The 11,670-nt window shown below is 41.1% G+C and overlaps 3 protein-coding genes across 5 annotated transcripts; 2 read left to right on the top strand and 1 right to left on the bottom strand.

Moving 5' to 3' along the window:
• The first annotated feature begins 1,223 nt into the window (after positions 1 to 1,223).
• LOC108565972 (scavenger receptor class B member 1-like) lies at positions 1,224 to 5,678 on the top strand. 3 transcript variants are annotated; one of them, XM_017925658.1, is made up of 11 exons: positions 1,224 to 1,291; positions 1,844 to 1,931; positions 3,357 to 3,467; positions 3,525 to 3,669; positions 3,723 to 3,864; positions 3,946 to 4,146; positions 4,205 to 4,442; positions 4,501 to 4,647; positions 4,711 to 4,829; positions 4,887 to 5,015; positions 5,071 to 5,678. In XM_017925658.1, the coding sequence occupies exons 1-11, from the start codon at positions 1,274 to 1,276 to the stop codon at positions 5,299 to 5,301; spliced, it is 1,569 nt and encodes a 522-aa protein (XP_017781147.1). In that variant the 5' UTR covers positions 1,224 to 1,273; the 3' UTR covers positions 5,302 to 5,678. The 3 variants fall into 3 exon arrangements, with proteins under 3 accessions (XP_017781147.1, XP_017781149.1, XP_017781148.1); XM_017925660.1 differs by lacking the exon at positions 1,224 to 1,291 and adding an exon at positions 1,546 to 1,701; XM_017925659.1 differs by lacking the exon at positions 1,224 to 1,291 and adding an exon at positions 1,546 to 1,785.
• Positions 5,679 to 6,128: 450 nt separating this feature from the next.
• LOC108565971 (phosphoglycerate kinase-like) lies at positions 6,129 to 11,664 on the bottom strand. Its single transcript, XM_017925657.1, has 6 exons — positions 11,629 to 11,664; positions 11,349 to 11,572; positions 6,780 to 6,914; positions 6,609 to 6,730; positions 6,343 to 6,542; positions 6,129 to 6,290 (listed from the first exon to the last, which is right to left on the bottom strand). The coding sequence occupies exons 1-6, from the start codon at positions 11,633 to 11,635 to the stop codon at positions 6,250 to 6,252; spliced, it is 729 nt and encodes a 242-aa protein (XP_017781146.1). The 5' UTR covers positions 11,636 to 11,664; the 3' UTR covers positions 6,129 to 6,249.
• LOC108565970 lies at positions 6,921 to 9,836 on the top strand. Its single transcript, XM_017925656.1, has 7 exons — positions 6,921 to 7,241; positions 7,296 to 7,517; positions 7,582 to 7,793; positions 7,853 to 8,247; positions 8,304 to 8,446; positions 8,501 to 8,975; positions 9,033 to 9,836. Exons 1-7 carry the CDS (start codon positions 7,206 to 7,208, stop codon positions 9,359 to 9,361), a joined length of 1,812 nt encoding a protein of 603 aa, XP_017781145.1. The 5' UTR covers positions 6,921 to 7,205; the 3' UTR covers positions 9,362 to 9,836.
• Positions 11,665 to 11,670: the final 6 nt, after the last annotated feature.

Below are 11,670 nucleotides of genomic sequence, written 5' to 3'. Positions count from 1 at the left end.
AATGTAAAAACACTGCTTTTTCGAGCTTTTTTTAAATTTTGAACACGAATTACAGCCAAACGGCTAAAACCACAGTAATATATCAATACTTGCTAGATTCACCAAACATTCAGCTTTCATATGCATACTTTGGATCAATTTTACATTTTATAGTTTCCGAGAAAATCAATAAAATGTGAAAACATAAACTTAATTTTTTATTTTTTCAACTTTAAACACGAATTACAGCCAAACCGATGAAACCACAACAATATGTGAATACTCCCTATATTCCTCAAACATCCAGCTTTCATATGCATCCTTTGGATCTATCCTATCTATTATAGTTTCTAAGATAATCAATAAAATGTATTTGAAAAATTTATCGTAAATTTCAAATTTTCAAGAAATACCGTAAATTTCAAATATACAAAAATTACATCATAGGTGGCATTCCCCTCATAGGTGTTACTTATTTCAGCAGTTGTCAAACATCTGACAGGTATTACAAATGTCAGTAATAAACATTACATATACATATATGAAAACATTTAATTTTTTATTTTTTCAACTTTAAACCGCGAATTACAGCCAAACCGATGAAACCACAACAATATATGAATACTCCCTATATTCCTCAAACATCCAGCTTTCATATGCATCCTTTGGATCTATCCTATCTATTATAGTTTCGCAGATAATCAATAAAATCTATTTGAAAAATTGTCGTAAATTTCAAATTTTCAGGAAATACCGTAAATTTCAATTATCTAAAATTCACTGTAAAGTTCAAATATTCAAAAATTACCGTAAATTTCAATTTTTTGCATAATTGTGGCATTATTGTTTTTCTTGTTAAATGTTAATGATTTAAATGTTAAATTTAAATAAATGATAATTTGTAATAAAATGTTGCAAATTTCATATACTTTTCATAATTAACTGTTTTTTTTTTTCTAAATCATACATTCCAGTGAAAAAAAAGAGAACACTTGTCACAATGCTATTTTTTTTGTATCTAAGTAGGCCTTGTATAATAAATCTGACTTCTGTCATCCGTTCAAACAAACGTCAAATTGTGTAGTTGAAGATGAACGCGTTTGCGAAGAGTTTGTGAGTTGCGTTGAAATCGATCAAGTTAAATTGGATGTGAGCCAAAGATGAACCGTGAGGTCAAAAGCATTGTCCTAAATCGGAGAGAGACGGTGGGAAGGAATTCGTCGTCGGACGATGAATCCCTTCGCACGTACCACGCAGAAAGGACGTAATCATCTATTTCCGTGATTGCCGAGAGATGGTGTTGAGAGCGCAGGTAAATTACGCGGTAATTTCGAATTTTCGCGAAGACGTTGCGTTTGTGTTTTTTTTTTTTGAGGTCGTCGTCCTCGGAATCATCACAATTGCGCAACAACGCACGTCGCCGCCGCCGCCTCCTATTTATATATTTTTTTTTGTTATTATTATTATTATTTCCATACGCACATCACCATTCAATTAATGCATCTTATCTCACCTGAGACTCACCTTGAATTATTATATTTTTCCTTCCCATTCGCGAAATGGAAATCGCAACGTTCGTGTCGCAACAAATCGTCGTCGTCGTCAAACCTCGACCGATCCAATTCTGCAGAAAATTGTAGTATTTCATTTCAATGAGGAATTCCGCAAAAAAGAGAAAAAAACAACAACAAACAAACAACGTCGCTTGTTTACTCTCCCTTCGTCCGTACTTTTCCACTTCTGTATTTATTATGCAACTCGATTGCCGCACAATTAGTGCGCCGCGCTTTAATTAACTTCATAATTGTCTTGTTCTGTTGATTTATTTACATTTTATTTTTTTTCATGCAATATTTATTTGCAGATCGTCACCGGTCGAGGCGCGAAGGATCTCTTCATTATGGTGATAAAGCACGGCCCCAATTTGGATTTAACCACCAAGAAGAAAGTCGGTGAGTATTCAAATTTATCTATTAACAACTACAACAAAAATTAAGGAATTTTTTCTCTAAATCTTTTGAAACGTCAATAGATGACATTCATCTCATCATTTTTTTCAGCAGATGTCAAACATCTGACAGTTATTACAAATGTACGTCAATTTGACGTTTATCTGAAAGTTTCAAAACTTTTCAAGGTTTTTTTCAGCAAATCCAGCACGTTTCTAAATCGAATTCAGGTGAGGCGCGCTCACGTGAACGACGTGCTACGATTTATAAAACGCTCGCTTGATCCCTCTGGCTAATCCACTTTTGGCGTTGTCGGATTGCGATGCGCTTTTGTTTGCATTCCCATTTGCGGGACGCATATCCTTCGACTGCTGCAAAGTGCAGAAGTCGAGTGCGCGCGAAGAATACGACATTCATCATCATCACTGTCCTCTGGATATAATTGCCCATCATAATACGCCCGAAACGAGAGATAAACCGTCTATAAACACGCGACGAACGTACCTCCTCCTCCTCTCCTCCACCGAATACCAATTAACATCTTCGGTTTCCTAACATCTCCGGCTGTTAATAGAATTAATTGTCTTCATCTGTAGCCACATGCATACGCGATTAATTGTTTAACAGAAAAAGAACTGTTTGACAGATGTCACATTTACTCTATCCTTATCTGACAACTATAATTTGTTTTTGTAGATGACATCTATCATAGGTGACATTCCTCTCATAGGTGTTACTTATTTCAGCAGTTGTCAAACATCTGACAGGTATTACAAATGTCAGTAATAAACATAATTATGATTACATGACAAACATGTCTGAATATGTTCTTTTCCTCAATATTTTAGCATACCGTTGACATTTATATGAGAAAACATTACCCATAACTCTTTTTCTCTTCCTTTTAATCTAGGAATATATTTTAAAACATGTATGCAATTAAATGTGAAACAACTTTCCCATTAAGTTTGTTCTTTGCTTGACTAATTTAAACGAACAAAAAAAAAACTGGTGGCTTTAATTATATGAATATTTCTTGTAAAATCAGATTTTTGTTTTTGTTTGTTTATTTAATATTAAATGCAAATTAATTATTGTATAGTTATGTGAACGCGGTTGCATTTCCCAAAAACGATTCCAATACGTTCTAATCAATGATAGATGTCAGTCAGGTCAAAATAGTAGTGAGACCATGTACTTAATAGTTCCTATCCTCTCTCTCTCTCTACTTCTTCTTCTTCGCTGTTACGCAAACTGTAAAAACCGTGCCAATTCTCCCCCGAAGAGCTCTTGATCACAATGAGTTCAAGTTCGCAATGTGCAAATCCGTGACGACTCGCGCGTCCTCCGCAGTTTTTCACATACACATACACGCGACTTTCGCTTTCTTCCGAATTCTGAATGCATTTTTTTGCTTTTAATTTTCAGGTCCGCCGACGTTGCTGTTAAAAGGGCTGATCTACGCCTGCTTCGGGGTGATCCTGTTGATCTGGACGCCGTTCACGTTGATCCTAGATGAAAGAATCAGAATGCACACTAGTGAGTTACAGTTTTTCACGTTACGTTAGCATTCGTTTTAATTTGAACTTGCTACAGGTTTGCCTGCGTACATTTGGTGGAAGAGTCCACCGGAACTGTTGTATCTGAAAGCACACGTCTTCAATTACACTAATACGGAGGCATGGTTCGCCGGAATCGACGAGAAACTGAACGTGGTGGATTTAGGTCCCATAGTCTACATGTAAATAATACTGCTAACGTAATTATTCGTTTATTCATTTCAATTGTTTTCAGGGAGTACCTCAGACATACCAACGTCACGTTCAACGATAACAGCACCATCACCTACGTTGCCAACCACACGACCGAATACCTACCCGAACTCAACACCATCGACCTAGATGATTACATCACAGTTCCCAACTACCCTTTACTCGTAAGTAAATCAAACTTAATCGTTGCGCCATCTACAATCCATGCACGAACTAAACAAAAAAAATTTCAATTTCCTTTTCAGAGTATACTTTCCTATTTACACGACGCTCCGATTTTCACGAAGTTTGCTATGAACATGTTGAAACTGCGTCTGGGCTCTAAAGTCTTCGTCAACGTGACCGTTCGAGATTTCCTCTGGAACTTCTCCGATCCGATCATGAAGTTGGCGAACGAAATCGTCCCAAGTTTGGTTCCCGTCAGCAATATCGGCGTTTTGTCCAGGGTAAATAATTAATAACTTATTAATAATTAAATCAAATAAAGTGTTTAATTTGTATTAGGTGTACGAGAACTTTGCTGACGTCGTGACGATGTACTACGGATCGGAATCGGGACACGAGAGGTTCTCGTTAATCGACAAATTCAGCGGTTCCGAATACCTTCCCAACTACAAGAAGTGCAAAGATACATTAGTCAATTCCACAGAGGGAGTTACTTACAGCCAATATCTGACCAAGAAATCGGTGCTCCGCTATTGGCGGAAAACTATCTGCAAAGTGATGGAATTGAACTACGAAAGTGAGTTTAAATTTGAATTTGAAATAACTAGAACTTCTTTAAATATTTCGTTTTTCAGGTGACGTTGTTCGTGAAGGTTTGGCTGCCTATAGGTACGTGGTGCCTGCATCAACCTTCAACAGGACTTACCCTCCCGAAGACGATTGCTACAAGGGCACATACAGTCTACCGAACGGACTAACAGATCTCTCCGCTTGCTTCTTCCGTTAGTTTTAAAACTCCAATTATTTTGATTCGAATTCTAATTATTCTTCTTTTGTATACACAGAAGTTCCTCTGGCTGCCAGCTTTCCGCATTTCCTGCACGGCGACGACATCATCAAGCATTATGTGACCGGTCTAACACCAAATGAAAGTCTTCATGAATCCTTCGTAATCGCAGAGCCTGTAAGTCTAAATTATTACCAAGACGATTATATCAATTTAATCATTGTTCATCTTCAGTATTCGGGCGTTCCTCTTGAGCAGGTGGCACGATCTCAATCAAATCTGATCATGCACAAGATGTCAGGTTTCGGTAAGGATATCAGCAAGTTTAGCGAAACTGTCCTTCCTATGTTCTGGTTGGAATACGTGAGTTTTAACACCAATAACAAATTGGAATTTGTCACTTATTTTTTTTTTCCAGCATCAAATTGGAATACCGTCGAATATCCGCGTATTCCTTTACATCGTGACGGTGCTTTTAACGCCGCTCCAGACAATCCTCATTGGCGCTCTGTTCTTCGTCGCGGCTCTGTACGTCCTCAAATTTGGCAAGGAAACGGCCAAAGCTAATCTGAATCGCGTTCCCTTCTTCGACAATCGGATATCTTTGGCGAACGTCAAAGAACGGGAAGGTTTCTTGCACTCTGTTTAATGGTGCCTCCACGCACCGTCACATCATCCATCACGTAGCTTTCGTTTTGAAAGCCTGCCATAACAGTTACCAAAAGTATGTAGATTAATCGCGCATCGAAAATATATGTTTTTATGCATGCAACCACACTTACACTTTGGTTGTTTTGATACATGCAACTATAGTTACAGCGAAGCAATAAAAATTGACTAGTTTTTATTATAAGATGGTGCGGCGAATTGATTACAAATTATTTTAGAAATGACTGAGATACTAAAAGGAAATGTAAAAGAAAACAACTTTTTTTTCAGAGAATCCGTGCCTAAATCATATGATAATTTAGCCTTAAGATTTGTATACGTAAAGGTGCCGCGACAAGACTTGATTCATGATTAATTTAAATTTTTTGTATATTTATTTTACAAATAAAATTTAAATTAATCATTAATTTACAACAACAGCAACTTTTGTTTCGGTGCCGTCGATTGTTTTAAATGTAAATAATTGTAGTTAAGTGATATTTCTATGGTGATTTTTATACCCGATTTTTGTTTATAATGAGCTCAAATGTGTATTTAGTCAGTTTCTTGTACGCTGTGTTACGAAACTCTTGTTAATAAAAAAAAAATTAATTGTTGGTGGATGGTTGCAACGTGGAAATGAGAAAACAGGGAATTGTATATATTTTATCTATTGGTTGATACGTTTGTAAATATCTTTTGTTAAATAAAAAAAAAATAATATATAATTAAAGACTGATAAAAAAAAATGAATGAATGAATGGAACATTTTGAGGACCTCTGAAACGTTGACATTTGACGTTTTAGAAAAAAAAAATTGTTCTAAAATATATTTAAATTATTACAATTTATTAAGTTTAAAAAAAAAAGACAATAAAGAGACACTAAGGATTATCGATTTTTATGGAAATCGGTAGTTTTAAATATCATATGGACACAGTATAATATATTATGCGTCTGATAAAGCTGCTACGCCAGGAAGAACTTTACCTGTAAATTGAAGGATTTAGGAGATTAATTGAAACCAAAAGATAATCCATACCTTCCAACAACTCCAAACTGGCGCCACCTCCTGTAGAGACATGGGAGACTTTGTCTTCTGTGCCCCATTTCGCTGCGCAGGTGGCTGTGTCTCCACCTCCGATGATGGTGACGCACCCTCTCTTGGTCGCGTCCACAACTCCGTCCATTAAACCTCTGGTGCCTTTCGAGAAGTTCTCAAATTCGAAGACACCGGCGGGTCTTCAATTTGGAAAAAAAACCATCTCATTTCGTAAGTAAAGTTTAAATTGTAATTACTATACTGACCCATTCCAAACGATGACTTTGGCCCTGGCGATGGGTTCTTTGAACAGTTCAATGCTCTTCGGTCCAATATCCAATCCCATTGTTCCATCGGCAATTCCAGTTTCAACTTCGGCCTCACCAACCTGTTGAATGAAAATGATGAAATTGATGAAACTCTTAAATTTCACTTACCGTCGCGTTTTCATCGAATTTATCGGCCGTTTTAAAGTCCACAGGTAAATGGATCTTCACGTTGTTGGCCTTCGCCTTGTCCAGAAGCTTCTGCACGATCTTAGCACCTTCGGCGTCGTACAAAGAATCACCAATCTGCGAAGAAACAAAAGCATGGAAAGTTATTATAAACACTCGCAAAACTTGATCAAGTCGACTCGTTTCGAAATGTGACTTTTCACTCGTCAAAATCCAAATTCAGTACACGACTAATTTTCAATTGGAAAGAAAAAAAATAACGAACACGAGCGTAATTGCGTGCGATTGGTGATGGTCATCGCGACACGATGTTTCTCTGGTTTTGAACACAAATTCTAAAGGCGACGAAAAGAAATTCAATTTAAGAAAGAAAAATATCGAAAAAAAACACCAATTCAGAGAGAGAAAATGGAAAATTGTAAAGTGAACGAAGATTGCAAGACGGTAATTATTTTCTCTCTTTTTCTTATTTAGTCGTATTGAAAATGTAATTTTCAGATTAGGAAGAACGAATCGATAGCCGCTTACAAACAGTACAGCAAAACTGCGAATCACACGCTCACTAGATTCACCAACGACATGAGCGAAATCCTCAGGCACAGCATCGAGCGTCTGGACAATATCAGTCTGAAAGTGAGGAATTGCGTTTACGAGTTGGAGAATCAAAAGTACACGGCGAAGAGGATGCAGATCGAGGAGAAATCCGATGACGATGATCCGGTAAGTGTCGTCGAAGTGTTCGTTTTTATAAATCTTGTTTATTCGATTCGATTCGATATCGAAGTTGTTGGCGGTTATCGAGTACAAACCGCAGGAGCGAAGTTTATTGAAAGAAGCGGTGGAGGCTTCTAAGGATGCGCAGGAAGCTGTGAAGAAGGCGCAGAAGATTTTCAACGGTAACGCTGCGAAGAGTCAGCAGCAGCAGCAGAAGAAGACAGAATCTACTATATCGTTTTACACGACGAGCTCGAAGCGCGATAACTTCACCAGCATCGAGTGAGTTTCGATTTGTAATTCGATTGTATGATCTAAAGGGTTTTTTTTGCCTATTCAAGTTGTTGCATGAGGAAGGAGAGATCGGTGATGCAGAAGATTCGCGAGAGTTACAAGAAGCTTCGCGCTAAATCGCTGACCGCTGCGGAGAAGGCGTCCTGCGAGGAGCAGCTGAAGTTGTTGCGCAGGGAGTTCGCGTCGCAGAAGCGAAGGAGATGGTTGAACGCGAAGAAGCAGCGAGAGTTGATGGTGAAGAAGGGGCAGCAGGTGGCGGAGTGTTATGGCAATGAGAGGTTCAACGATTTCCACTGGTTCGGGCCGAAGATCAGCGTGGAGAGCAGCGACGGCCGTCTGACGAGCACCTCGTCGAAGAGGTTGCCCTCGCCGAGGAACACGAAGTTGACGAGGAAGTTTGCGAGGGAGAACTTCCACGAACCTAAAGGAAAACCTCACGACGGTTGGTCGATAAGAAATGCATAGTTTGGTGTTAAAGAAAAACGTTTTCTTCTTCAGTTAACAATAGCGTAAGGATGGTCACGGAACGCAACGATGAGCCTGTGAGCGTGATCATGCACACCCAGAAGCAGCCGAGGTACGAGCTCAAGCAGAATTCACCGTTCGCTGCAAGTACAATCTTGGATGATGTCACTTTGAAGGTATAAAGTTTTCTTTTACAATTTCCCAATCAATTTAATTGGATTCAATTGCAGGATTTGGAACCGTTGAATGCAGAGTATCCGCGCAAAGACAACATCTTCCAGGTGGACCCCGAAGTGGAAGAGAGTCTTCTGTACAAGCTGGTGAACGACGATTTTAAAGCTTTGGAGATGTTGATCAACGTGAACGCGCAGTCGTCGCACAAGAGCGGCAGGAAGCAACGTCACAAGCGTCGAAATCTGTCGCGTCCGATAAGGAGTAGTCGTTTCGCCATCGACGACATCCCCGAGGAGGAGGATCCGAAGCAGGTGCAAAGCGAGGCGCTCGACGTGCAGAAGAACAGCAGCAACATCATCGAGCTGAACGATTACCGATCGTACAGGAATCTCGCCTCGAAGGAAGGTAGGAAACGCCTGAAGAAGTACATGCTCGATCCACCGAACATCAAAAGGAGTTACGTCGTGATGCCGGTTCTGGTACAATTCGATAAGGATATTTCACCGCATCTTCCTAATAACTTGTACAAAGGTATTTTTAACAGTGATAACACTGTGATTTTTATAATTTAAACTTTAATGTTTAAAGCTTCAGCGACTAAACTGAAAGATGTCGAGAGGAAGCAGAAATGTATCTTCACGGACGCAACGAAAGCCGGGGATTTCCTCAAACCGTACATCTTCGATGTGGATTCGAGTGCAAGCAAGAACGGCAACACAGAGCCGGCAACGATAATGACCCTGACAATTCCCAACGAAATTCCCAGGAACGTGGTGGAAACCATCAAAGGAAGAAAGATGTCCATGGATGTTGCACAAAGCAGTAAGGTGTCTAAACCGGAGGAAGGTGCTAAAGGGACGATGCTCGTGCAGAAGATGATGAGCTACGAAAGATCAGTAATATATATATTTGTTTAATTGATTCTTCGCTATTGTAAAATTGATGATTTTTCAGTCGAAAAAATCGACGAGTCCTCGATCCACGGTGAACGGAAAGAAGAGTGATAATCAGCAATTGATTTCGTTCATCGTGAATCCGGATAAGGCGAATGTCGTCGATCCGATGTTTCCAGGTCCGTCCACAAGGAAAAAGAGCAGTCCGAAGAAGACGAAAGCGAAGATTGTTCCATTTGCTAACGAAGAGCAACGAAAATCGACGCCGACGATGAAAGCGATCAATAAGTTGGAGAAGGAAGTGAATTCGTCGAAGATCGACATGGAATTGACGAGCACGACGACGACGACCGTCGCGAGTCACTTGCAATCTGATCAGGAGATCGATGAGAGAGTTCAGCCTAAACACAAGAAGCGCGATCCTAAAGCTTCGACGCAGATCTCGTCGAAGCACTCGATTCCAGCCAAAAGCACTCCGAAGAGCACGTCCCTGAATCTGCTGGAAAGTAAGGGTGCGCCGAAGCAGCATCAGCATCACCAACACCACCAAGAGGAGCCGAAGAAGAAGGCAGCGGATGAGGTGGCGAAGCGCATCTTGAGCAAATGGCAATCCCTTGAGAATCCCTCGATCGGTGATCTCGAGAACAAGGCGAAGGACCAGGAGGAGCGCAAGAGCAAAAACTACACGTTCATCAAGAATCCGGCTATCGTGGATTACGAAAACGCCAAGAACAAGAGCAGCGATTCGAAGCAGTACAGGCACTTCGCCAAAGATTTGACGGTGAATTCGGGGTCTAAAGAGAAGATACATAAGATACGGCAGGAGTTCCATTACGAGTACAAGAGGAAGGGTCCGGATGTGGAGATTAGGAAGGTGGAGGATGATGAGGAGGAGGAGCGAAAGGACGATAATGCGTGGAACAACAGGGATCTGGAGCAGTTTGTGACGCAGCACAAGGCCGAGCGTCGCAAGAGAATGGAGTACGAGATTAAACCGCAAGAGCCGAAGATCAAGCTCGAGCCGAAGAGCAGCAGAAGGAAGATGGAGAAGGTGAAGTCGATAAAGGGGTTGGATAAGTTGTCGTACGCTTTGCCGGAGAGGCCGCAGACGGCCGGGCAAGTGTTGGACGCGAAGGGGATGCGAAACGATGTCGGTCTGTGGTTGGAGGTGAAGAGGCCGCCGAAAGCGTTGACCGACAATAAGGCTGTCGACGCGAAGGTGTCGCGTCGATTCAAGCGCGACGCCGAAGTCGCGACGAGTCTGTTGGAGATTGACGAGGAGTGCGTCGTCGATAAGTTGGCGGCGAAAAAGAACATCGAGGATCTGGAGAAGCAGTTGGGCGAAGAGACGAAGAAGTTTTGCTTGGAGATGGATCAGGTGATCAAGCAGATACAGGATATTCCGCCGGTGGTTAAGCAGCAGCAGCAGACGGAAGATTTGATCGAGATGCTGGACGTGTGCAAGACGAAGTACGCGGCGATTTCGCACAGCATCAAGCACGTGGCCACGATCAGAGGTGTGGTGAGCGTGAGGAGTTTCGCGCAGTACTTTGGACCGACGTGCGATACGAAGAAGCAGTGGTCCGCAACCGAGTTGGTGCTCACCGGTGTCGCGGAGATGAAGAACGAAGAAGTGATCACGCACACCATCGAAACGGTGACGTTTCCCAATCTGCAGAGCTTCGCCTACAGAGATACCGCCACCGTGGAGCCTCTGGATTCGAATCTGGTGTTTCGCTTAGGCGAAGCCCAAGAAAATAGACGAGACGAGGTCGTTTCTTGTTGTCGCGGTTCGACGTTGAACAGAAACGATTTGAAGCATCTCTGGTTTCTCATTTGCGTTTACGCGGTGATCTTCGCGCTGGTCTTCAGCGGTCTCAACTTAAAGCTGGGCTGCGCTTAAATTCAATGTGTACTTTAACCCTCTGTCAATAGTGAAATTGCGGCAATAAAATATTAAACCACAAGTCATCCGTTTTGTTATTCTGTAAAAAATTAAACTCTATATTACCTTCATTCCTCTGGATTCCTTCAAGAAGGTGTAGCTCATTCCTCCGCCGATGATCATCTCGTTGACCTTATCGAGAAGGTTTTCGATCAGTTGGATCTTGTCTGCGACTTTAGCACCACCAAGAATGGCCAAAAACGGAGCTTCAGGATTGTCCAAGGCTTTGGCGAAGTATTGAAGTTCCTTCTTCAGCAGGAAACCGGCGGCGCGAACATCGAAACCGTCACCTGAAATCGTTTCAAGTTAATGAATTTGCACGAATTTATAATTTGTATTAATAATCCCATCATGCTGGAATGTGCACGATGCGCGGTGCCGAAAGCAT

This window comes from Nicrophorus vespilloides, unplaced genomic scaffold (assembly GCF_001412225.1).
Source record: "Nicrophorus vespilloides isolate i.1.1-1 unplaced genomic scaffold, Nicve_v1.0, whole genome shotgun sequence".
Classification (NCBI taxonomy): Eukaryota; Metazoa; Arthropoda; class Insecta; order Coleoptera; family Silphidae; genus Nicrophorus; species Nicrophorus vespilloides.
Note: the sequence above shows the minus strand (reverse complement) of the source record. Positions and strands in the feature narration are given on the sequence as shown.

Coding starts and splice junctions, on each gene's coding strand:
- LOC108565972 (XM_017925658.1), top strand. Junction 1,932..3,356: donor AACCACCAAGAAGAAAGTCG/GTGAGTATTCAA, acceptor TTTAATTTTCAG/GTCCGCCGACGTTGCTGTTA. Junction 4,648..4,710: donor TCTCTCCGCTTGCTTCTTCC/GTTAGTTTTAAA, acceptor TTGTATACACAG/AAGTTCCTCTGGCTGCCAGC.
- LOC108565970 (XM_017925656.1), top strand. CDS start 7,206: ATGGAAAATTGTAAAGTGAACGAAGATTGCAAGACG. Junction 7,518..7,581: donor AATCCGATGACGATGATCCG/GTAAGTGTCGTC, acceptor TCGATATCGAAG/TTGTTGGCGGTTATCGAGTA. Junction 7,794..7,852: donor GATAACTTCACCAGCATCGA/GTGAGTTTCGAT, acceptor TGCCTATTCAAG/TTGTTGCATGAGGAAGGAGA.
- LOC108565971 (XM_017925657.1), bottom strand. Junction 6,915..11,348: donor AGGAATCCAGAGGAATGAAG/GTAATATAGAGT, acceptor GTTTCTTCGCAG/ATTGGTGATTCTTTGTACGA. Junction 6,731..6,779: donor AATTCGATGAAAACGCGACG/GTAAGTGAAATT, acceptor TTCATTCAACAG/GTTGGTGAGGCCGAAGTTGA.